Consider the following 25,568-nt stretch of genomic DNA (forward strand, 5'->3'; position numbering starts at 1 on the left):
ACAAAAAAAAAACAAAAAAAAAAAACAACCAACTACCACCACCACCACCAACAACAACAACAAAAAACCCCAAAAAACCTGACCATAGTCCTTGCGGTCATAGTCCCACAGATGCCACAGAATGAATGAATATCACATATAATTAAGCACAATCCAGTTTAAATGTCCTTTTCACCGAAAAACATCAGCTCTGATTGAGAGAGCTACTTGTGGTAGGAAAGAGTGAGAGCCGGGGTGAGGTCAGGTGCGGCTGTCCCAAGTCCCCACACTTTGTCTAACTTCAGAGCTTAGGCAGTTTAGTCAACCTTTTAGAACCTCAATTTAATCACTTACCTGACAGTTTCTGCATGGATTCCATGAGCTAATCCATGCTGAGCACTTGGCGTGCACAATGCAAACTCTTCCTAAGTGTTAGCCATCCTGATCACCAGTTCATTTATTCTTCAATACCAGCTTGTGTTTGGTTACTCACAGAAGCATCTTCACATACCAGGGAAACGGTTGTTCATAGCTGTGGAAAGCTCATCATGGACTTGACTAGAAGACTGTCCATCAGGCTTGGCAATAAATAACTTGTGGTTTCACAAGGACCCCCATCAATCCATAACTGCACCCAGCTCACTGTGTAAGTTATTCTCCAAAGGGAACATTATCAGGAAAACAAAGGCCCAGAGAGCCAGAGTGGGAGTCAGCTTGCCAGTCCTGTAATTCCAGACAAATTCAGTTTCCTGTAAAGGAGGGTCTCAGTACAGTGCCCCAGACACTGGCTCCTCCAGAAGCTGGGACAGGAGGTGGTTTCAGCCCATGAATTTCGGGGTAGCCTGGGCTACACAGTGTGGATTCCTCACCCTAATCTTGGAAGAAAGAAATGAAGGAAGGAGAAAAGAAAGGAGGAGAGAGAAAAGAAAAACCAGAAAGGAGGGGAAATTTATGCCTCAGAGAGTTAGTGGATGGTCACTTAGCCCTATTACTTTGGGCCTGTGATGGCAGAGAATTTCACCATGGGGAGTGCAGGGTGGAAGAGGCTACTCACCCCATCAAAGCTTTGGATCCAAAAAAAAAAAGCAAGAAACTGGCTTTGGAATATCCCCTTCAAGGACACATCACTAATGATATGTCCTTCTACCAGGCTCCACCTTTTCAGGGCTCTACCACCTCCCAGAAGTACCACATGCCGGCTACCACGGCTTCAACCTGTGACTTTGTGGGGACATTTAAGATCCAGAGTATAGCAGCCACGGACCTGCCCACAGACACACTGTAATCTGCAGCAGTGCTAAGGGAACCAGCCTCCCTCACCTCGCTGCTGAAGTCTCCCATCTCAGCCTCAGCACACAGCCCGCCCGCCCATGTTTCCACAAATGGCTGGGCCTGGCTGGGCCTGTGTGTTGCTGCTGTCACCGCCAACTGCTCTGTCGACCGTGGGAGTGTGGACCCGGGATCCAGGAACTGTTGTCCCAACTCTGATTGTGGCTCCAGACTTAGCCATATTTCTGTCTCCGCTCCTGTCAAAGGCTCCCCAGGGGCCCTACTGTAAGACCCACCCAAGCCCCCTTCACATCTCCTATGGGGACCCCGTCACAGACCCCAGAGCAGCCTAACGGGACTTGTTAGAGCCCCTACCACGGCCCTGTCAGACCCAGCCCTCACACAGCCTCCATCGTAGGCAGAACCTGCCAAAACACCTGTCCCGGTGCCTGTTGGCCTCCAGTACAACCTGGATCGCAGCCCCTGTCACCAACGTCTGCCACAGCCTCTATCATAGTCCCAGGCCCTGTCACACTTGTCTCTATCACAGCCCATTACACCATCAGGTCTCTGCCAAACTAACTCTATGTCAGAGCCTTTATCACTGATCCCTGTCACAGTCCCTGCCACAGGCTCTGTCACGGCACATCATACGGTCTCTGTCATATCCCCCGTCACGGCCCCCTTCAGAGATCCTATCAGTGCAATGCTCCGGTGTCACAGCCCCTACTGTGGCATCTGCTACGGCTCCTGTGTCACCGTCTCTATCACGGCTTCCGTCTCAGTCCATCACACTCCTCACAGCCATGTCACAGTCTCCACTGCCCTCTCCGTGGCTCTGCCAGCTCTCCTGGCCCCACAGCGTGGCCCGTGGGGCACAGCTCTCATTACACAGCGGAACTGTCTCTCTCTGGAAGGCATCCAGCGGAAGGCTCATGTAATAGCAGGTTATCCTGATGTGCAGGGCTTGTGGGAGGGAGGCTGGGCCATGGAGCCTGCACAAAAGATGTGCTTCACAGGGAGCTGGAGAGTACAGCTCCCAGCCTAGCACCCAGGGCTGGCTGTGGCTTCCTCTGTGTACCCACAGGGCTCAGGGGTCCAAACTCTACTTCCTGGAGTATGACAATGACTCCAGAGCATTCTGTCCGTCTCCTTGATTCCACTTGGGTCTCCGGGGAACAGGGATTCAGTGTATTGTTTCCTGGCTTACTCTGCACAGCTAAGCCCAGGGCTGGGTTCCCAGGGCACACAATTCAATGGCTCTTCCAAAATCGTATCTTAAATTGCTTCCAGTAGCTCCCCATTATTTCCAGAACCAAGCCATCTTGGTGTCCTTGTGGCTGTCTGCTCCTGGCCTGTCCACCTATCTCTATTCATGGGTCCCCTTTGGCCACACCCTGCTCATAATGTGTCCTTCACCTGGCCTTCCCCCACTTGTCTGTCTCCACTTCTCCAAATTGCACTCGACTTTTTCAGAGACAGATTCAAGCCTCTGTCCCTTGCCCCTCCTCCAGAAACTCCTTCCTCTGCTCTCCAGTCCTCTGTCCACACCACATGCCCTTGGACCCTGCTTGCCTTCTGTGATTTAGGAAACTTGTTTCATTCTTGCCACAGTCTCTGGCGCTGATTCTTCAGAGCATCATGCAGTAGGTGCTCAGTACATTTGCTGGATAGTGAAGTGGCTAAGAGATGGGACAAATGAAAGGGTTGGGGGAGGAGCAGTAGACAGGGAGACGGCCGAACAGACAGCAAGGGATGTCATGAGTGTGGGATGGCCTTCCTGGATCAGAGGGGGTCCCTGCATCATCCTGGGGTCCCCACTCCCTAGCGGTCTCCAGTTCCCATGCCCCTGAGTCTCTCATTTGCCCCCCTGCCAGCTCATTCTGTCTCTCCCTGCTTTCACTCCTTCAAGCCTCTAATCCAGGCTGTTTAAACGGTCCCTCCTGAGGGTGTGTGTGGCTGCTTGAACCCACTGCAGCCCTGACAGTTGGCAAGATCCAGACTTGAGACTGAGGAGCCTCTTCTACTTACTTCTTGGCAACTCCTCTCTGCTGGCACCTCAGGGGCCTTCCCTACCAGTGCCCCCCTCCTCCAGCCTGGCTCCCAGTCCAGGTGGCCCAGACGTCCTGGAGCCCTGGCAGGACACAGAGACATAGTCCAGGCCTGGTTGAGCTGTCAGCATATCTTTCTCCACCCCATCCAGGGGCAGGAGGTGGCATGAGACCCCACCCAGGCCCTGGCAGAGTCCCCAGGAAGCAACGGGTACACAAGGTGGGAGGCAGCTGAGAGAACGTGCAAGCCAAGGCTGGCCTGGAGCCGGGAGGGCTTTGGGCTCTGCTGGACTCTGCTGCATGCACATGGGAGGTTCTCAGGATTCCCAGGTGGTACCTTGTACCCAGGCAAGGGACGGAGCGCAGGACAGCTCAATCGCTTCTGCTCCTAGATCCTAAAGAAACCAGGCAGAACTACCAAGAAAGCAGATGGCAAGCTCAACAAGAAGACGAGCCTGCAAAGGCTTTCTGGCTCACTGTTGCCTTAATGGGATTAGGGGAAGGGCGAGCATGTTGGCTCACGGTACTTTTTATAGCCAGAATCTCACCCATGCCCCAGTAGAATCCCCAGGGAGCAGTGGGTGCACAGGATGGGAGAAAGCTGATAGACGAGGAGCTAAGGACGCAAGCCTGGCCTGCAGGGTGCTGGGTGGAGGGGACCAGGAGGATCCACTACTCTCCTTGTATGGAGACAGAAGATTTCCTCTTGAAGCCAGCTGAGGACAAAAGCTAAGCAGCCCGGCTTCAAGATGGGCGCTCGCCTCTCACTCTATCCTTTGTGAATTCCACTGAGCGAACACAGCAAGCATCATCCTTGACAAGTTACTCCATATTCATATTCTCCTCCATCCCATTGCTTCATCCCTCCCTCTGCCCCGCCCCCCCCCCCCCCCCCGCCTAGAAAATCAAGCTTGCATCTCCTTTATCACCTCCTCCAGAAAGTCCACCTTGACCGTACTCAGGAGAATCACTGCCCGGAGCATCTCATACACTTCCCATGACCCTCGCTCATATATACCTCTGGGATGACCTCGTGCTTTCAACCAGCAAGGGCATCTATCAGCCTTCTCAAGCAACAGCTATGGAGGCCTGAGCACACAATGGGACACCTGAGGCTTGCTCAAAACCGGCTAGCTGACTTACTGCCCTTCACATAAGTCCCCTTGTAGTGCTCTTGTGAACTCCATCACCTCCCAGTGTATTCACCAGGAAGCCTTGGGACAAGGGTTCTTGCTGATGCTCTCCTTCTCGGAGCTCTGGTCTCCAAGTCAAGACTCTCAGCAGGAAGTCTCTGAGTCTGTGACCCATTCTTTACTATCTAGCCTGACAGAGCAGTAGGTACACTGGGCAGGATCAGATCTCCACAGGAAAAAAAGATGGAGAAGCATATGGGTCTGGAGCCCCCCACTCCTGTCTTCTGTGAAAGCAGTGTGGGGGGGCGGTGTCTTGAGCTCAGGGTCAAGACAGTGGCCTCTGAGCCAGCTGCCTCTGACCTGACTTTAGACAAGCTGCCTGCAGGGCTTGGAGGGTAAGTAAGTGCCCATCCCTGAGAGAAGATCTTCCTTGGGGACCCAGCTAGGGCTTCCCAGGGCTGTCAGCTGAAGAGAAACAACTCTCTGTAGAGTAAAGCACCTCTTTCATCCATACAAGAATTTTTAAGATGAACATATGACCTAAAGGTGGATTCCAAAGGTTGAGTGTCTCCCCAGCCACTGGCTGATGCAGTCTTTGTTCGGGATTCCATCATGTGATGTTAACTGAGCACTCATTACAGGTGGGATTGCATGTTCCACGTGTGCATTTCCCCGTATAGTCTTCATGACAACTTGGGAGGTGACTATTGTCAAACCCATTTTACAGAGGAGGAAGACCAAGGCGCACACAGGCAGCAAGTGACAGGGGATAAATGAACCCCAAGGTTTTTGTTTCCTATCACCACTCTCTATTGTTTCTAGCTGGGGTTCCCGAGCTTCTGGAATTCACAAACAAATAACAATTCCAAAATGATTTTTTGGGAACACAGACAGAACAGCATGCCAAATTCTGTTATTTGGCCAAGAACATTAAAAAACAAACAAACAAAAGAACCAAACACATTTCCCAGCACTATGATTTCATAAAATGGCATTTTAACACAGAAAATGTGGCAAGGATATTATCATAGAACACACAGCCTTCTGAGAGAGGACAGGAGACAACATTCCACTTAAAATATTCTACATTATTCTCCCCCTCTCTTCTCTCTCCCACTTTCTCTCTCTCTTTTTATCTCTCATCTCGCACAAGAACTGGCCAAAATCTTGGCACTGCAGGGCAGGGCAGGGCAGGGCAGGCATTGCCTCTTTAAACAAGTACAGTGCTCTCGTCCATAAGCAAATAGGGTCTGAGCTTGATATTCACAATCAGCTACCTCTCACTTCAATTCTTGCAGGTCTTATGCATTTCACTAATATTTAGTCCCCAGAGGAGGAGGCCTAACCTCACCAAGTCCCTTCTCTCTTAGATCCAGATCCACAACACAGCAGGGGGAAGCAGAGGTGACCTTGTGCTTCCTAGGCAGTGCAAGGCAGGATGGGTGTGGGTGGGGTGATGGGAAGAGTAGAACACACGTTTCTCCACTCCTTCCTCTCTATCCTTTGTACTCCATCAAGGCCATTCTCAGCCACTCCGTTTCTCCTCCACCTGTGCCTGCCCTCTCCTGCACCTGTACCTGCCCTCTCCTGCACCTGTGCCTGCCCTCTCCTGCACCTGTACCTGCCCTTCTCCACCTGGAAAAGGCAGCTGGGCAAGAAGGCAGAGTTTGACCTGTGGGATCTTTGCTGGAATTCCAGCTCCACCATTTTCTTGCTGTAGGGTATTTGGTAAGTTGTTTAACCTCTCTGGGCTGAGATTCTCTTGCTTGCAAACAGGAGCAAGAACACTGCCAACAAAGTGACAACTTTGGGTAGTTTAAATAAATAAAGCATAGAGTACTGGTCACAGGGACTACAGAGATGGTTCAGCCGTTAAGAGCGCTTGCTGTGCAAGTGCAAGGACTTGAGTTTTAATATCCACCCCCCACAAAGAAATGGGTGTGGTTGTGCATGTCTGTAATCACAGCACCAAAGGGCAGGGCCACACAGGATGATCCTTGGGACTTGCAGGCTGCCCCTACCACCTCCGCTATAGGTTCAGTGAGATTCTGTCTCAAGAAAATAAGGCTGAGGGTGATAGGGCGGGACAGCAGACATCTTCCTCTGGGTTGGTACGTGTTTCTCATTAAATCTGATGCCCTCCTCCAGGAAGTCTTCCCTAAGTAGGCCAGGCTCAGTGAGCCTCCAAATCTCTCTCAGGGAAGATATGATCTAGCTTCTAGCACATAGTCTTAGAGCTGCTGGTTTTTTCCTTTGTTCCAAAGCATGAGTCTAATCTCCTAACATGGAGCCCACAAAGGTTCCCCTCTCTTCCTCATCCCTCAGATTTTGCCGGCGTACCACAGATATATGGAGGACACAGGAAAGGCTCAGTCTCAGGAGGGGCTTATTATGACTTACCTAACTGTCAATTCTATACCCAAAGCTGGCTCTAGATGGATGGTGCTAACTGTATTGAAGGTGAGTGAGGTGCTAGAGGTAGAGGAAACAGGAGGCCCCTGGTCAGCCTGGGACAGTGGCTCTTAAGAAATGGAAACTTAGTCCTATCCTCCATTTCCCCAGGGTTCTCTTCATCACCAATAGTTAACTTCCAGGGTCCCTTCTTCTTGGTAGAATTGGTCTGCTTTTTGTCCACCCTTGTGGTGGTGCCCAGGCTCCTGAGATAAAATCGGTCCTGTCTTTCTCTAAAGGAACTCAATCCAGGGGGACATAGGCTTCTTGGTGTCATGGGTGCACAGATTAACAGAGACTCACTAGCCATCAGAACCAGAAGGGGGGATATGACCACGGTCTGGGTGCTAGACGGGGAGGATGTGCTGTGTGTACTGCCATCCTGCAGCTGGGTTACTGCAGAGTGGTTTCTGGTGAATAGAGACACTAGCAAGTGAGCTAAAGGAAGGTCTTCATACACGGGGCAGACAGGGCTCTCCGGCAGTTAAGAGCACTCCTCAAGGAGACCCAAGGACATTGAGAGATCATGCCTCCCAGCATCGGTGCGGGAAACTGTCAGCTCAGAACTGCTCAAAAGTAGAAATGCCAGCTCCGGTGATGTCATCACCCTAGTTATCCCCACCCCCTATGCGAAGTCCTGCGGTCCAGTGGGTAGGGCAGAAAAGACCCCACTAGGCTGTCCACCACCCAAACCCCGCTGCCTCCAAAATTCCCACTCTGGACATGTGTGTGGACACAAGCAGGCTAAGAATTCAAATTTAAACTTCATGCTATTTCTCAGAGAGTTGGGAATCCTCTTTGCCTTCCTGTCCTCGTCTGCTGAGGGTCTGTTTCTGTACTAACAGACTCCAACCTTCTGTGGCGAGCTCTCCCTCTGAACTGCCTTCACCCAATTTTTGAGCTAATGTGGGGTGTTACGCTGTTCTAAAGTGTTGGTACCTGGTGAGCTATACCTTAGGCTGAGCTACTGGGATTTGCCCTTAAGCCGAGAATGTAACACAGGGAGAGAGAAGACGCCCAGGTACATCCCGGACTGCCTTAAGAGAGGGATCAAACGGGGGCTGGGCTGTGCAAATGCTGTGGCGGGGGAAAGAGTGTGTCTGGGTGGAGGTGGAACCCTTTAATGCTGGTGCACACAGGAGGTGTTTCAATTGGATAGGAACGCAGGGCAAGGGATTCAAAACCAGCCCCCAGGGTGCCAGGTCGCCAGAGGACCCTGCCCATAGCCTTCTTGCTACAGCCAGGTCTCGGGAACCCCACATCGCTCCGGCAAAGGCGCTGGGGAGTGGGAGGTGGGGAGTCCGCCGCTGGGATGCCGCGCCTGTGGCTGCTGCTGCCCGCGCATTTCTTCGAAGTCTTACCTCGCAGGGCCGGGTCCACCCGCGCGCCCTGTGCGCGCCTGGAGAGTTTCCCCGCAAGCCCTCGGCGCCGCGCTGGGGAAGACCCACTCGGGGTTCGCCCCCCGCCCGTGGCTCAGGAAAACCCTGGGAGCCGCCCGGACTTGAAGCGTTTTCCGGAAACCCCCTCTCCAGGCGAGTTGCGGGAAAGCAGCCGCTCGGCAGCCGTGCGACCGACACGCCTCCCCAGAGGAGGGTCGGGGACCCTAGCGTAGAGGGAGCGAGCGGGCCAGGCTAGGAAAGCCCGAAGCTCGCGGGAGGGACTGGGAAACCCCGCCCCCCCCCCCAGTCTTGAGCCCCAGCAGGAGCCCTCATTTAGGGGGTGCTCTCAGCCCTTGGTCAGCAGAAATCACTACGCGCACCAGAGAGTAAGGACGCCTCCTACCTCGGTCCCCAAGGTCTGGGCGAGGTTCCGCCCCGCGCCCCTCATCAGGCCCGCCCCCCGCCCCCCTCTGTCTGGGCCGGGGCGCCGCTGCCCCTTTAAGAAGCCCAGGTAGGCAGGCCAGGCTGCGGGAGCCGCTCCTATGGCAACCCGCGAGCTGCGGCGGCTTCATGAATATTCCGGGGCGCGGGAGCCCGAGCGCTGCCGGAGGGCGCTCCGGGAGAGGCGGCGGCTGATGTAAGCCCGGCGGGCCGCTGGGCTCCGCTTGGCTGCGGCGGGAGTCCCCAGGACCCGCCCGCCGGGCTCAGCTAGAGGAGGCGAGGCGGGATCGCGGGTGGCCGGCTGCAGAGCCGGGGCGGCCACACACACTGACAGCCCCAGCCGCCCGCCGGACGCACTCCCGGGAGCCGCGCGGGCAGTGCGCTCTCGCTCCGGAGCGGTTCCCGGAGCGCGGCGGCCGCAGCGCCGCTGCTGCCCGCGCCCATTGTTCCCCGCGGGGGCGGGGCGCCTGGAGCCGGGCCGCGCGCCGCGCCCCTGATCGCGGGAGGGAGGGAAGAAAGGGAGGGAGCGTGGGGTCCCCGCGCCCAAGCCGGGCCGGAGAGGAGGCGCAGCGCGGCGAACCCGGGGACCCGCGGCCGGACTAGGAGCCTCCCCTCGGCGCGCAGCCGGCGCGATCATGGGCTCTTGAGGCGGCCCCGGGTCGGCAGCGAAGGACGCGTCCCCACTGGCCGGCGCACCTGGAGCGGGTCCCCGGTGCCGCACCCGCACCACTGCCCCCCGGCCCAGCCCCTGGCACCATGGACAAGCTGCCGCCGTCCATGCGCAAGCGGCTTTACAGCCTCCCGCAGCAGGTGGGGGCCAAGGCGTGGATCATGGACGAGGAAGAGGATGGAGAGGAGGAGGGGTCCGGGGGCCGCCAAGACCCGAGCCGCAGGAGCATCCGGCTGCGCCCACTGCCCTCGCCTTCGCCCTCGGCGGCGGCCGCCGGCTGCGCGGAGTCCCGGGGTGCGGCCCTCGGGGCGGCAGACAGCGAGGGGCCCGGCCGCAGCGCCGGCAAGTCCAGCACCAACGGTGACTGCAGGCGCTTCCGCGGGAGCCTGGCCTCGCTGGGCAGCCGGGGCGGCGGCAGCGGTGGAGCAGGGAGCGGCAGCAGTCACGGGCACCTGCATGACTCCGCGGAGGAGCGGCGGCTCATCGCCGCCGAGGGCGACGCGTCCCCCGGCGAGGACAGGACGCCCCCGGGCCTGGCGGCCGAGCCCGAGCGCCCTGGCGCCGCGGCACAGCCCGCAGCCTCACCGCCGCCCCAGCAGCAGCCGCAGCCGGCCTCCACCTCCTGCGAGCAGCCCTCGGTGGACACCGCTATCAAAGTGGAAGGAGGCGCGGCCGCCAGCGACCAGATCCTCCCCGAGGCCGAGGTGCGCCTGGGCCAGACCGGCTTCATGCAGCGCCAGTTCGGTGCCATGCTGCAACCTGGGGTCAACAAATTCTCCCTAAGGATGTTCGGCAGTCAGAAAGCGGTGGAGCGTGAGCAGGAGAGGGTTAAGTCAGCCGGGTTTTGGATTATCCACCCCTACAGCGACTTCAGGTAAGAGGCCAGGTGGGGATGCTGTGGATGCCTTGTACAGTTGTAGGCACGCTTTCTTCCCAGTCCTGCCTCCCAGCCTGAGTTAACTTTCCTTCCGTGTGCTGGAAGCTCGCAGAGAAGTGGGGCGCCTGGAGCGTCCCAGACACCCCCGGACCTCCTGCAGCACACTGGGAACTTACTCAGTCTTCAGGCTCCTGTCATCTCTCTTCCAGGGTCTGGGCCGCATTGGAGACACACTCAAAGGTGTTCTGAGCCTAGCCTAGCCCTGCCTGCAGCGAGGGTAGAGCTCTGCCTATCCAAGCCATGCACCTCCCCCTTGGAGGCTGCAGAGTCAAGGTGGCCATCCCAGAGGCAGCTCCAGGTCATTCAGCTTGCAGAGAAGGGTCATGGAGGGAGATAGATATCTTAACAGCTGGGCCAGCTCCTTGGGTGCTGACTGCAGGTATTAATATGTTTGCTGGGCCTGCGAAGCTGCAGCCAGACTCCTGGAGAACTGAGGTCACTGACACCTCAGGCCCAGGATGAAAGCCCTCTACATAGCTTTACCCAGCCCCTCATGCTGAGTGGTGGACCAGGAGCAGGTACCCTGATACAGCTAGCTTTCACACTGGCAGAGCAGAATGACCTTGCTCACAGTGGTCAGTGAAGACGGCTAGTGTCCTGACTGACATGCAGCTGTCTATTGATCCCCAACTAGTCCAGTGTCTCATCCCCATGCCTAGATCAGTCAGGGAGAGGGATCCTGTCCTTGCATCTCCTGAACCTAATACCAAAGATCAGTGGATACCAATGGGGGCTGTGGACTGAGCTGTATATAAGAGAGGTTGTAAGTTGCCTCTGGGTTTGCATCAGAAATACCTTCATCCCAGTCAAGGTTCAGAGTCTCCACTCTCTCATGTCCTCCTGAGGCTTTCCTAGCACACCAGTTTAGGATGAAGATTTAGCTGGGTTTCTCTTCCTCTCCCTCTCTGTGTCCTGCCCTGTTTGTCTCCCTTGCCTGCCTACCTGCTGGCCTCTCTGTATAAAGGAACATTTTGCCGACCAGAGCTTCTTTACAAACTCCAGGGAAGCTGGGTTTGTAATGAGAGCAGAGCTATTTTCCATCCAATGAGAGAGATTTCTTTGGCTGGGAGTGACCAGTCAGACAACACTTCGGTGGCTTAAAATAGGTGGTGAATAGAGAGGCACCCTCTTTTGGTTCCTTCTCCCTTTTTCTTTTGAGAAATTGCTTGTTCTTTCTAACCCTATTCTCAGGCAGCAAGGTGGCAGTAGACTTGCTGGACAGAGCTGTAGCCTTCAAACTGTGTGAGCAAAGGTGGACCCTCCTCAGGATCCTTAGTGAACTCCTGGGACTGGGACTGGGACCTGATGCTCCCATGTTGAACCAGGGAGAGGTGGATTAGAAGCCATGCCTCCTTTGCAAACCCTGCCGTCCCTGGGTATCCCAGGCTTCTCTTCCCTCAGTGGTGATGGCAGTCAGGTCTAGTATCAATCACTTGAGGAGATTGCTGAGGCACTCCCGTCCAGGACTCAACTTCTGCCCATCTTTGTGGTAGGAAAACTTCTATTCACAGTTCTTAGCTTCAAGGCCATTGTCCACCCCAGGCATGTCTTACCTCCAATGACAAGCATTGATGGAGAGCCTTCTGGCTGCAAAGACTTGCCCTCCCTGCCCATCTTCCCTTAGATGGTCAAGATCTGGCACTAGAGCACTCCCTCCCCATCGCCACACACACAGCCAAAGCTTTCCTAGTCTTAGCTGTGACATTTGTAACTTGCTAGTTTGCAGTCTCCTAGCTGTAGAGCCTCCACTAATACAGGCTCTGGGGACATCGTATCTGGGACATTGGAGAGGGTGGACACAGGAAGACTGAGAGACAACAGAACAAGGATCCAACTGGTGTTTGTTTGTTTGTTTGTTTGTTTGTTTTTTCTAGACAGGATTTCTTTGTGTAAGCCCTGGCTGTCCTGGAACTCACTCTGTAGACCAGGCTAGCCTTGAACTCACAGAGATCCACCTGCCTCTGCCTCCCAAGTGCTGGGATTAAAGTCATGTGCCACCACCGCCTGGCTCAACTGGGTTTTGATGTGGGTTTTTTTTTTCAACAAGCAGCAGAGACTGGTAGCTGGAAGTGCACATCTTCTATGCCCAGCCTTGCAGCTGTCTGATGCTGGGCCTGTAGGACGGAAAACAATCCAAGACAGAGTACCTGAGTCTCTGGAGGGCAGTGGTCATGCCCCTTCTGCCTCTTAGGCCCAAACAGCTAGTCTTAGCTTCAGAAGTCAGAGAGACAGGGGTTGGCTGAATCTGCTAAGCTTAGAAAACACAACACTCCGTCCAAACCGCCACTCCCCCTGGAGAACCCGGGCCTTGAACCATGAAGTTTCAGGCACTGGTCTTGGGCCTTTGTCTGGAGACAGACATCATCACCCACCAGAGCTTCTACAAGTACTTCCCAGACCCACTGAGGATTTATTCATCATTTTGACTGGCAGGAAGCATTGATCCAGCAGAATTGGCTTAATAAAGAATCAGCAACAAACTATGATGGATTGAGTTTGCGGTTTGAAGTTCAGGGCTGGCTATGATGGGCTGCCTCTGACATCTGTCCCTGGAGAAAAGGGCTGGGTACCTTTCCCTGGGAAGTCATGGGCTTGCTTTGAGGCTCACCATAACCTGGGCTACGACTGAGAGAGTGTAGACTATTCCTGACTATCTTGCTTCCTGTCTGTACCGTTCTCATCAGCCCAGCTATTCACATGACTTCTCTCAGGCTTCAGAATTCCCTTCCTCTCCAACATCCCATTGGCCTTTTGAAGCTCATACTTACAGTTTGTTAATGGGGGAGGCCAGCCCTCAGGACATTCTGCCCCCCCACCAGCTGTCGACCAAGGTTCCAGAATCAGCCCTTCCTCCCATGGGAGCTCTATCCTCAAGCCTGGGTTTGATGGTTGGAACCTAACACATTAGCACATTAGCTAGATAACCCTGGTTTCCTAAGAAGATGGAAAGGGGGAAGAGAGAGCATCCCCACCCCCCCACCCCTGGAGAGAAGGTGTAGGTGCTTTTGTCCTGAAGGCTGATTGGCCAAAATTTCAAACGCTGGCCTCAGGGAGTTGACCTGGGAGTGTGTATGTGGGAGATGTGTGTCTGAGACAGTGTCTTGAGGCTGTGTGGGTGGACATCGTGGCTATCAGGGAAGCTCTTATCTAGATATTAGCTCTGAGGCTACTGCCGTGCCCCCAAACAACAGCGAGCAGGCAGAAGCTGGGTTCTCCGTGCCCCTTCGCCCTCTCCTGGCCTGGTCCTTTTAAATCCAGGAGGAAAGGAAGAGGCTGAAAGTATCTAAAAGCATCCTTTGATTGGGGCTGAAGCAGCTGGGCTTTGAAACTCTGGGTACTGAGATGATGGTAGGTCCTAGGATTAGCCTGCACCAGATCAATGCCATTGCTCACTACACCTCCCCTCCCCAACCTGTTTGCTATTAGTCCCCAAATGAGTTATCAACCTTCTGTGAACCTCAGTTTTCCTGCTCAGAAAGTGGGACTGCTCTTGTTCATTTCTATGTTAGCCACAAACTGCAAGTGTGTCTAACACAGATGAGGTGAGAGTCTACAGCGAGCAGTCGAATACCTTCCCTGCCCTCTCTCTTTCCTCCCCTTCGTCCTGGGCAAACCACATGGATCTCTGTCCTGGGCTCTGACCAGGGGTCCGAACCAGTCTGCTGTCAGAGACTTCACTGAGAGCCTGCTAGAAACTACCAAGTCAGTATCTAGAGAAACACACATATATCCAGGCACATGCAATGTGGCACACAATTTCCTGTGTCTGGGGTTTCCCTAAATTGAGAATCATGCGGGGGCTGATGGCCGTGGGCTCTACCGCAGGCCATGGTAAGAGGGTCTAGGCCCTGGTGGGGGTGGGGCACTAGCCTTCCTTGGAGTCTAGTATGGTGTGTGTGTGTGGGGGGGTTGTCCCTCTGGGATCTGGACTTGGGCCTCCCATTACCAGCAGAGAGCAGAAGCAGTCAGGGATCAGAGTTAGAAGCCTGAGACAGGAAAGGAGGTCTGTTTGGTGACCCATTACTCGACTCACTCCCATGTACTTTCCCTTGCAGACTTGGGAAAGACTGTTCGGGAAGGAGACAGCCTGGTTCTGGGTCTGGGAGTTTGGAGGACTGTTCTTAGGAGAGCCTTTCTTGGGCCAGCTGTTCCTGCTGGCAGTGTGGGAAGCTGGGTGAAAGGCACGGCATGCACAGGCAGCAGGGAGTGGAGGGCTCCGTGGTGCAGAGGGGAATTCCAAGGTGAGCTGCCTGGGTGGTGCTGTTGGCTGGCACAGTGGGCAGCGGACTCTCCGACTGTGCAGCATGCCCCACCTCACAAGGCTAGAGCTAGTGGAGCTTGGGATATACTGTCTTCATAAGTACAGGGACCTGGAAACCCACTGGGCCAGTGGACTAAGTCCCTTGGCTATCTGGTTCTCCCTGTAGCTTGCTTCTAGCTGCTACATCTGGTAACTGCATCATGGGTCTGGGGGCTGCCCTCTCCTGTTTGGCCTTGTCTTTATTGCTTTGGTTTTATGAGCCAAGGATTTCATGCTAGTAGGTCGCAGACTTCACATTGGGAAACCCAACAGCATTCTTCCCACCGTTCATCTCCTCTGCAGGTTGTAAGGCTTCGTATTCCCACATCTTCCGTCCTCTTATCCAAATCATCCATCAATGCCTTCTGGCTACCTAGTGGCATTGGGTGGAACTCCGGTTGTTTTAATGAAGCTCCTCATTGGAATGTTATCCATCTCACTCTGGGACCTTGTTAAAATGCAGCTTCTGGTGTGTAACGATATCCCTGGTGCCCTGGGACCAGGTGTGGAGTCCTGAGCTTACAACCCATAGGCTTAGACCATGCTTGCGGAGCCCTGAGCCTGTTTCTTCTGCCTTTGGCAATGGAGCCCTTGGCCTCCAGCCCCAGCCTCAGCTCAGCAGGGCAGGATGCTGTAAAGTAGATGCGCCAGGCCTCAGAAATCAGCTTGCACCCCAGGACATCAGGCTCGCAGCCTCATCTCCTGCTTCCTGCATTGTTGTTGGAGGTTTGGTTTGAGTTTGCTGGCTTTGCATGCTGGCTTCTAGGGAGGTTGAAGAGCAGGAGACCAGGTGACCAGAGGACTCCTGTTACTCCGTGTCACCACTTTCTCAGCTCCTGTCCTGTCCTAAGGGTCAGAGGCCAAGGCCTGAGAGAGGGAGAGAAGAGACAGGGTACACAGGGATATCCTACTGCAATGAGATTTTTGAATGGAATAGGTAGACATTGTCGGTGAGAGTCCAGAGGTGATGGGCAGCTGTGACAGTGGCCAGCTGGGATGGGGCAGAGGCATCCTGAATAACAGCTGCCTTAGTACCTTGAGCACGGAATCTGTCCCAATCCTATGTTTCTCTTTCCTGACCCTGGCCATGGACAGCAGCCTCCTCTGTGGTATAGGCTTGCCTGTCAGCTTTTCTTCCTCTCCTAGCTTCCATTCAGATAACAGGGAAGACAAGTGTTATAGAAGCCTGAGTGGCTCTTGTGTCTGCCACAAAACTGGATACCAAGGAAGAAATAATGTAGAGCAGAAGGTCCTGGCCCAGTCCCCTGGGTGCTTGTCATATAACCGAGGCAGCCATGGCTCCAGTCTGGCTTGAGAGCTCTTACGAAGCTGTACTGTCAGTTGCTAATTAATAGAAAGGCTACAGAGGCCAGCCAGGCAGTCCTGCTTGGGCCCAGGGGATGCTGAAGAATCCACGTTTCCCAGCCAGAGAGGGCCACTGGAGGGCAGGGGCATTGTCTTGGCTTTGGAAAGGATGTTCTCTGCCAGCCAAGCTTCCTTGCTGAGAAAGCATTGCCAGGGACCTGGAAATCTGTGGTCCCAAGAGCCAGGAAGCCACTCAGAAATACTGTCTACCATCCCCACCACCCAAAGCTGGGGCAGGAGACAGCAGTGAGAGGTGGTGAGTTCTCTGGCACTGAGGATGCTCAGGATAACGTAACAGAGTGATTGGGTACTGCTGAGCAGCATCCCGTGGACCAAATACAGCGCTGAGGTGAGCTGTTGGGCTAGCATATGCTTTGTGACAGATCTGAATCAATGCTTTAAGGTAGCAAGGGAGTACCTGGAAATGTAGGGGGCTGAGGACGTGACTCAGTGAGTGAAGCACTGGCTGTGTAAGTACTAAGAACAGGAGTTTGGATCCCTAGCACCCACATTAGTAATATTTAAAAAAAAAAAAGCCACGTGTAATGGTTTGTGCCTTTAATTCCAGTGTGGAGGAAGAGACAGGAGGATCTCTGGGGCTTGCTAGCCAGCCAACCTAATAAAATCAGTGAGGTCCAAGTTCAGTGAGAGACCCTATCCCCCCAAAATAGGGTGGGGAACAACTGAGGTAACTGCCTGATGTTTGGCTTCCACACACCTGCACACACACACACACACACACACACACACACACATACACACACACACACACACACACACACAAACACACACACGGAGGGTATGGTTGGGGACTTCTCTTGAAATACTAAGAACAGCGCTCTGGCCTCAACATCCCCTCCTCACAGCCAGGAGCCCCGGGGAAGCCACTGGTTCATCCTCTAGTTGGGCCTGTGTTGTCTATCTTGGCCCCAGACTCCGGACCCTGGCTGTTCCTACAAGAGCTCTCTCATACCGAGTCTTGCCATCCACCATCCAGCTACCCAAACCCTTATCACTTCCAAGTTCACAACCCTTCATTCAAATCGGGAGACAAAAGTCAGGTGGTTTATAGAGCAATAACCACCATCATGAAGCAGCTGCCATATGTCAGGGTGTGCAGGGAGCTGGCTACATTTTATCTCATTTACTCTTCCAAGTGGCCCCCAGATGGTTTAATCACGCTCATTTTATAGACAAGGCTGATGATGGAGGTCACATCATTAGGAAGAAGCAGGCCTGGCATCCGAGCCTCATCTGTAGGACCCTGAACCTGGTCCTCCCTCCCTCCTTTCCCCCCTTACCTCTTCTCCTCTGCTTTAAAATTTTAATTCTACAAGTGTTTCTAGGGAATATTCTCCTGAGAATCGAAACCTTATGGAGCAGCTCAGAAAAAGGGGTCATCAGCAGGTACAGGGAACCCATTAGGTCTCGGAGCCCCAAGGGAAAGACCTGAGGAAATCCTTGTATAGAGCCCTCCTTGTGTACATGGAGGCAGAGGGGCAGAGAAGCTCACAAAGGAAGTCCACGTCAAAGACAAAAACAGAACCTACTGGAATATGTGATGTCTCACTACACAGGTCTTAGAACCCTGGTCTACCTCCGGCTTCCAGAACAGGGCTTCCAGCAAAGTCTTCCTGCATGGTCCTCACCCCAGCCTCACCCTTCCTGGAAATGTGCCCCTGCACTGTGGTGCAGCTCAGTGGTAAACTGCACACCGAGATCTACTACTGATGATGCAGAGATTGGGAAGAGGAAAAAAATGTCTTAAGCTCATCTCAAGAACAGAATCTTCCTTATCTGACAGTTCAGAGCCTGGGGACTTAGCCATATTCTAGCCCCACTTCAGGGCTGTCACTTTTGGAGTCCAGATGCCCGCCCACCCGATCCTCTCCTGGCAGGGCTTGACTGCTGGGTAGACCGCTGGGACTTTGGTAGCTCACTAGAGTACCATCTACGTCCCTGTTCCAGGAGGAAGGCTCAGGTTCCAGGAGGAGAGGGACAAATAGCCAGGGGTGTCTATGCTGGGTCCACCAGAGAGACAAATAGGGCTGTGGTCTGTCTATTGAATCCTTTAGAAAAATGAGGGTGTGGAGTAGGTGTGTAGGTTAGGACTCAGCAGAGGTCTATATCCGGAGCCTGGTCTCAATCCATGATCAGGGTCAGAATTCAGTCTCTGATGAAGGTCAGGGTTTAGTCTTAGAATGTGGTCTGGACTCAGAGTGTGACCAGTAGGCTTAGTTTGTGATTAAGATCAGGGCTCAGCTTATGACCAGGATAAAAAAAAAGTCAGGCATAACTAGGATCCGGGGCTCATAAGATAAAGGCGTGGCTCCGGCTGGGGAGCAGAAGCCTCTGAACCAATTTCAGTGCCCTCCTGGAGGACCCAGAGCTTGGGGCAGGATCGAGAACACTCACCACCTTGTGCTCTCCTTGCCTTCCCGAAGCTCCCATGCCACTTAGCGTCTGAGCCAGCTGCTTTCAGTCCTCTCTGGTAGGCAAAGCCCAGATGATAAATAAGCCACAGTGCCGCCACTGCCGGAACTGCCAAGTCTCACACATGACCCCTCCCCACCCTACTCTGCACCCTCATTGTTGGGGCTGGTGCCTGGTGTTTCCAGCCAGGCAGCAAGGCCTGAGGTGCCTGCAGAGTAATGCCCCGAGATGGATATGCATGAAGTATGGGTTCCATAGTGGGACTCCCTCTGCCCAGGGTACCTAGAACTCTAGAGAGAGCATGCAGCAGGGTTTCCAGGTCTGATCCTGGCAGCTGCGGGGGCCCGATAATTGTACTGGTGATTTTGCGTCTGTCTAAGCATTTACCCATGTGGGTGGATGTGTTATGTCTGTGTGAACGAGGCTTTCAGAAATTAATACATAACGGGGCTGGCTAACGCGTTGTTTTTCTGGGCTTGAGGAGGAGCCAGATAAGGGGATCATGCCCTGCAGGAGTCTGCATGTTCCAGGACTGTTTCCACATGTTGTAGGAAAGTGGAGTCACCACTCACCTGACAGGGAAGGATGCTGGCTCCTTGTAAGGTGTCTGGGTCTGCTTTAGGGGAAACAGAAAAATGGTAGGCCAGTGTGGCTAGCTGGCCGGTGAAGGAAGCCGGTCTGAACTGGATCTGAAGGACAGAGACTAGTTCTGCATGCTTTCTAGGAAGAAGGTGGTTGGGAGCTTGAGCCACCTGCTTGGGTGGGTGTTGTTTGTCGCAGAGGGCAGGTTACCAGACCCTGGCTCTTGGAGTCTGCACTCCGTAAGCGCTGCTCTCTCGACTCCCAGGCCTCTGGCCCTGCTGCCTGTGTGCTTCTGCTGCCCTGTTGTGCATGCAGCACACTGAGCCTGCAGCAGCCTTGGGGGATACTCCCTTCTCCTTCTCCACAAGGCCCAGAAGGCAGACACTGCTGTCATAATGTCACCAAGTGTGTGGCCTGGAGCCCAGAAGTAATTACCCTGCAGTCCCCTTGAAGGCTGGAGCAGCCCCTGTCAATGATTAACACAAGTCCCTGGCCACCGAATGCCCAGCCAGCCATAGGTTTCTCCTTTCTGCAGTCCCTCAGAAGGTATGACAAACCTGTTTCTTCCCATGGGCACAGCAAAGACCTGCAGGCACCCGGGTATCATTGAATGTGGAATTGTGGTCTAGCTGAGACGTTTTAGCAGGTGAGCTGAGGTTAGCTCACCTGGCGCCCTTGCCTTCCCACCTGCGTTGGCCTGAGTATGAGTCCTCCCCACACCAGGGGTTTGTCCTTCCATCCTTATCCTGCCTTGCCGTGGAACCCCAGCAAGTTCCTTTCCTCTCTCAGCATCCAGGGTCAGGACTCGGGCTAAGCCTGAGAAGAGAGCAGAGCTAATTGCACAAATAGGTATTGAGCCTGCAATCCTGACCCCATTAGTGCAAATTGAGCCAGCAGGGCCCTGCTGACCAGTGGAGCTGATGAGAAAGAACCTAGACTCTACTGAGCCAAGCCAGGCCAGATCCTGCAATTTTGTAGCCTCTGGTCCTGGAGTAGTTGGGGCACCTCTGGCATCTTTTTTGCTGAGGACTTGCTAGCCTTTAGATGCAGGGGACAGGGTGGGAGCTCTCCATTAGCTCCGAGCCTGTGGAGTTTTAAGACTTTCTTTGCTATGTTCCTTAGGCAGCCTACCCAGGGACCAACTCGGAGCAAGGGCTTTAATGAAAATGAGCTGAAATGTCACCTTCCCACCTAAGGTCCTGACTGTGTTCTGATAGCTCCGAGGGGCAAGTCCTGTGGAGAGTTGTCTACTCCTGGATGCTCAGAGCTAGCCTTTCAAGTGTGAGGACTCATGAACACAGCAGGTCGTACCAGGTAGCTGTGGCTGGAGGAACCCACGGGCCAATAGGACCATCAGCTGTGAAACCGCCATTCCAGACTCAGAGGCTCTTGGAAGGCAACTTCTAGGACAGGGCCAGGAAAGAGTATGAGATTCAAAGGCCTAGGGTCTCCTTATACCACGGTCCCGAAGCCTGGGTGGTGGCCCCTGCATCCTTCCCAGGGTTTTTATGTAATCACACTGACAGGCCTCCCCAGAATGAGGTTAGGCAAGTTCAGTTCTAGGAAACCCTCCGTCTTCATTCATTTTCTACTGCTGTGATAAAACACCATAGCCTTTTGACACGGGGAGGAAGGGTTTACTTGGCTTACACGTCCAGATCACAGTCCATCATGAAGGGAAGTCAGGGCAGAACCTGGAAGCAGGAACTGATGCAGAGGCCGTGGAGGGGTGCTGCTTACTGCATTTGCTCCTCATGGCTTGCTCAGCCTGATTAATTTTTTTAATGTAACTCAGAACCACCTGTCCAGGGGTAGTGCCACCCACAGTGGGCTGGGCCCTCCCATATCAATCAAGAAGATGACCCATAGACTTGCCTACAGGCCATCTGATGGAGACATGTTCTCAACTGAAGTTCTCTCTTTCCAGATGACCCTGGCTTGTGTAAAGCTGACAGAAACATAGCCAGCACACACCCCTGCTGCCTCATGCCACTTAATACTCTGGGAGCCCCTGTGGTGGGCTTCCCTAAAGGCCCTCTGGCCTTAAGTATCTGCTGTGATAGATAGCATCAGCTTGCCTGTCTTGCGTTAGGCCCCTAGAGCCCTAGTCAAATTCTGACTTCTCTGCCCCATGCCCAGCCCTGTCCCCTCTTCTCTAGTGGACTGTTCCCCACATTTTCCCACTCAGGTTGTTATAAATCAGAATCACGAAAATCAGGCTGGGAGGGCCTTTGAGGATCTTAGCCCTCCCTTAGCCTCCTTGCTAAGACAGTTCCCCCCGGGGAGAACTAGAGACCCATCTGGCCCCTGGCCCTTGGAGGCCATGCACTTCAGTGAGACCCTTATTGCTCAACTGACCCTTCTCAGCAAAATCAGGGTATACAGCAAAATTTCGCTTCCTCATTGGGCCCTTCCTACCTTAGTCACTGTGGTCCAAGCCCATTGGAGGTTGGTACAACTTGAGCCCATTTTCTCCTTCACCCTGATAGGCCCTTTTGCAAAGGCAGGTGAGTCCAGCTACCTAATTTCCCTTGGGGGTGGAGTGGTTTTCATGTGCTTCTCTACAATACTCTATTTTTGTCCCACTCTCCCGGACAGTAGAGCAGGTGGGGAGGGGGACTTGAGCCGCCTTTGATTTTCCTGAATGGATCTAAGTTTCTTAACCGTTGGTCCTTTTCCCCCATTTTCTTCAGACCATCTTCTCTCGCTGGGTGTTGGAGCAGTAACCTGAGGGAGTTCAGCATTCTGACAGCTTGGAGTATCGTAGAGCAAGCAGATGTCCCTTGCTGTGCTGTGTGTGTGTGTGTGTGTGTGTGTGTGTGTGTGTGTGTGTGCGCGCATGCACGCACACACGTACACACATATACATGTTTATGTATATGTCTAGTTTGTGTCTGTGTGTACAGACAAAGCAGTCAGAGACCTCAAGCCCTGAGGAAGGCAAGGGTTATCACCTCAAAGTGTCCCCAGCAGCCAGGCTAGGAGGAGGCTATGTCACCGAGAGGTGCAGTAACAGTGCATTTCCAGGGAAATCTACATTCCTCATGACTCCTGAAGCTCCCAGAAGCACCTGGGCTTTCGGGCCCACCTTTCAGGGTGTCCCTGTCTTTCCTCCACCTGGGCAGCAGGCTGAGACCTCTGAGCCACACTTCTTTCCTTTTCTTCTCCAGGCTTAGGCCTCTGTCCAGCCTCTCTGGCCTCCGTGGTGCCTTCAGTGTGCCTGGCCCTGTCCTCTCTGTGTACTTGGGGGAATCTGAGGAGCACTGTGAGAGAAAGGGACTATTTAGACAGAGACAAAGAGAAAGGAGACCCTTGGGCTCCTGTCCCCATCTTCCATATTGCATGGGCCTCAAGCCACAATACTGATCCCTGGACACACTACCCCTCCCCCCAGCTCCTCTTTGAGGCTATAGTAGCCAGCAGGCCACACTGTCCTGTTTTCCCTTTGAGCCTCAGCTGAATTCCCTTCTGGCAGCCCACAGCTTCTGGGATGCAGAGCCAAACAAACCCCATCTTCTCTCCCAGCTTAGGCAACATTGACACTAAGTTGGCCTCCAGGTCATCAACTCGCCTGTGGGGTGGGTCTGCCCATCTCTCAGACTGGGTACTGGTTGAAGTAAAACCAGGAGGCTTCACAGGGTCCCCACAGCTCTCAGGTTAGGCCCTGCATTTTATTGGCACAGAATGATGATGGTGGAGATAATGGCCAGCATGTGCTGGTTATACACACTCTCTAGTATGTTAGAAATAGTATCTCAGGAGCCAAGGACGCAGCTCAATTAATGGAGTATGCTTGCATGACAGACTCAAAACCCTGGGTTCAGTCCCTGTCACTACAGAGATCTGACATGGTGGCACACACCTGTAATCCCAGTACTCTGCAGATGTGGAGGCTGGAGGATCAGAAGTTCAAAGTCATTCCAACCTAGGCTACAAGAGACCCCAGGAAATAAGAGTATCTTAGCTAATTTCACCAAGATCACTGATGTAGGGGCTAACGGTCTTATTTCAAGCCTGAGAAAATAGGTTCAGACAGTTTTTACACGACTTGCCAAAGGCCACACAGCCTGTCAGTAAAACAGCAGAGCACCTAGCTGCAGCCCGGCTGCTCAGAGTGTGTCCCCTGGCCCAGCAGCCTCAGCATGCATGGAGTTTATGAGCAATACAGATGTCAGGCCCTATCCTTCGCTGCCGAAGGCCAGACCTTGAGCAGACCCCCAGGTGTCTGTATCCCACAGCTGAAGGATCATCGTGCGGAAAGGGTGGTTCAGTCATAGCCCCCAGGGTGCCTTGTTCTCATTGAGTGGCTGACACCAGCCTTCACTCTGTCATGAGGCGCTGGGCCCTTAGCCTAGACTAGCAAGGGCCCTTAGAAGACAGAAAGACTAAAGGGCCATGCAGGGACCCTCCATGAGAACAAAACAGCCGGTTACTCAAGTGAATGACAATGGAGGAAACAGTAGAAAAGCATGCTCACAGCCCAAGCCCAGCTGGCAACCCTTGGTTTTGGATCTGTGTCTGCAGCAGCCTAGGCAGCTGGGAGCAGCTACCTGGGAGCCCTGTGATTCTGAGTCAGAGATATTGAGGTGGGTTAAAAATAGAGCCCTGGTGGCCAGGCGGGGGTGGGAGGAAAAGAGCAGTTTCTCCACTGTTGTGGGGAGACCCTGGGACCTGAGGGGGCTGGGTAGGAAGGGGGTGGTAGAGGGAGTCTGCTCCCTTCTAGAAGGCTGAGCAGAGAGGGTGATGGGAGATGACTAGGTCAGCTATGATTGGGGTGAGGTTAACATGTAAGCCTGGGGCGGGAGTCAGCAGGGTCTCCTCACCAGCAGGCAGCCGACAGATGACTGGGATGTGGCACCAAGGGAGGGCAGCTCTATCTAGGAGCACACTGACAGGAACCCCGACAGAGAGGGTGAGGGTGGCGGGGGGGGGGGGGGAGGGTTCTGCCACCGTGGCCTGTGACCTGCAGGCTGTACTTGTGGCTTTGGCTGTAGACTTTAGAGAGCTTAAAATAAGTAGCTTGGTTGGTAAAGCGCTTGCCAAGCATGTGTGAGGCCTTGGGTTCAATCCCCAATACAACATAAAGCCGGGCATGGCAGCATATGCCTGAATCCCATCACTCAGGAGGTGGAGGTAGGATACTGAAGGTCATCCTCTGCTGTATGTCCAGACTGGTTTCATGGGATACATCCAATGGGAAAGGATGCCTGGAGAGGGGGAGAAAGACAGGGGCCCTTCTTCAAGGCCCCTGGAGAAGGAACAGGTTGGCCTCCAGAGGCCACTGGAAGACTCACAGGTTCCCTTGTGCTTAGAGAGGAAGAGGTTGGGCAAAGGAGTATGGTGGCAGAAAGGGAAGGGACATTCTGGTGGCTTATCGTGTCTCTATAGAGTTGAAGGTGGTGGTGTCTGCTAGGAGGGGCATGAGGTGACTTCAGAGTTTCTGGAAGAGGGGCCATGGGTGTGGGGGCATCTGCTGCAGTCTCCTGAAAGGACCTGGCAGGGCCCAGGGCCCAGCTGAGAGTGGGGACAGGAGGTGCTCAGGAGCCTGGATGTTTAGTCGAATGGATTGGGGCACTTCTTCCTGAACCCCATGCAGACCCGGAAAGGAAGATGCCCTCCCAGGCCAGGGCTGTGTTTTTGTGAAGACTGTTCCAGAAGGTCAGCATGAGAGGTCAGGATGAGCTTAGAGAAGTGGGAGGGCTGGACAGTCCTGTCTGGGACAGGCAGCTCGCTGGGGAGAATCTGAAGAGTCAGCAGACGGTAGCTCCCGGGACCCTGAGGCTAAGCAGGCACAGCTGTAGAAAGCAGGGGGGTGGGAGGGTGGGGAGGCCGCTCACTGAAAATGCAGAGCTGGGGCAACTGGAAGTCTGGCCTGGTCTGGGGTGTGTGGCTGCAGCGAACACTGAGAGGGGTCGTTCTCCCTGGGGCTTCCAGCTCCCAGGAGCCTGGGTTGGTCTGAATCCACAACACAGAGAGGAAGTCATTCAGGGTGGCGGCAGGACAGGGCGCCGTGGAAGGTTGCAAGCCAGGTGCTGGGATTGCCACGGGCCCCACGGGTGGCAGATGAATGCTGGGGGGTGGCCAAGAGACGACGGGATGCCCAAAGGATCTGGTGGACATTTCTACAGAGGCAAATAGTGACAGCAGGAGGCGGGGCAGGGTGCTGACTCACCCTGACCTTGAGGGGCTCTGGGGAGAAGGATGGTCTAGATTCATTAAGGAGGGAATGTGGATGGATCAGACAATGAAGAAGCTGAGGAGGAAGGAATCATGGAAGAGGGTACAGTAAAGAGTTGGGGGGTGGGCAGAGTTTGGGAGTAATAAAATACCATTAGCCTAACTTCTATCTCTATGGTTGGTTAAGGGCAGGACTCTGGAGTCAAGCTGTTTGCAACTTACTGGGCCTCAGTCTCCTTGTCTGTAAAAAGGGCATGACTAGTGTCTGCCTCTTAGTGTCTTTATGAGGACAAAAGACAACTGACATATGGATTAGTGCCTGGCGGGTAGCAGGGGCCCAACAGCTACTGACCACGGTCACCACGGGCAGTTCCTTTGCCAACCAGAAAACCTGGCAGATA

General features: G+C 54.1%; 1 protein-coding gene across 1 annotated transcript in view; it reads left to right on the forward strand.

Annotated features, from left to right (window-relative positions):
* Positions 1 to 9,459: 9,459 nt before the first annotated feature.
* The window catches only part of Hcn4 (hyperpolarization activated cyclic nucleotide gated potassium channel 4), a 38,879-nt gene continuing 22,770 nt past the window's right edge, over positions 9,460 to 25,568 (forward strand). Inside the window, exon 1 of the mRNA XM_059266939.1 lies at positions 9,460 to 10,247. Coding sequence (XP_059122922.1) covers positions 9,460 to 10,247 — 788 coding nt within the window. The remainder of the gene's footprint in view (positions 10,248 to 25,568) is intronic.

This window comes from Peromyscus eremicus, chromosome 7, assembly GCF_949786415.1.
Source record: "Peromyscus eremicus chromosome 7, PerEre_H2_v1, whole genome shotgun sequence".
NCBI classification, from domain to species: domain Eukaryota; kingdom Metazoa; phylum Chordata; class Mammalia; order Rodentia; family Cricetidae; genus Peromyscus; species Peromyscus eremicus.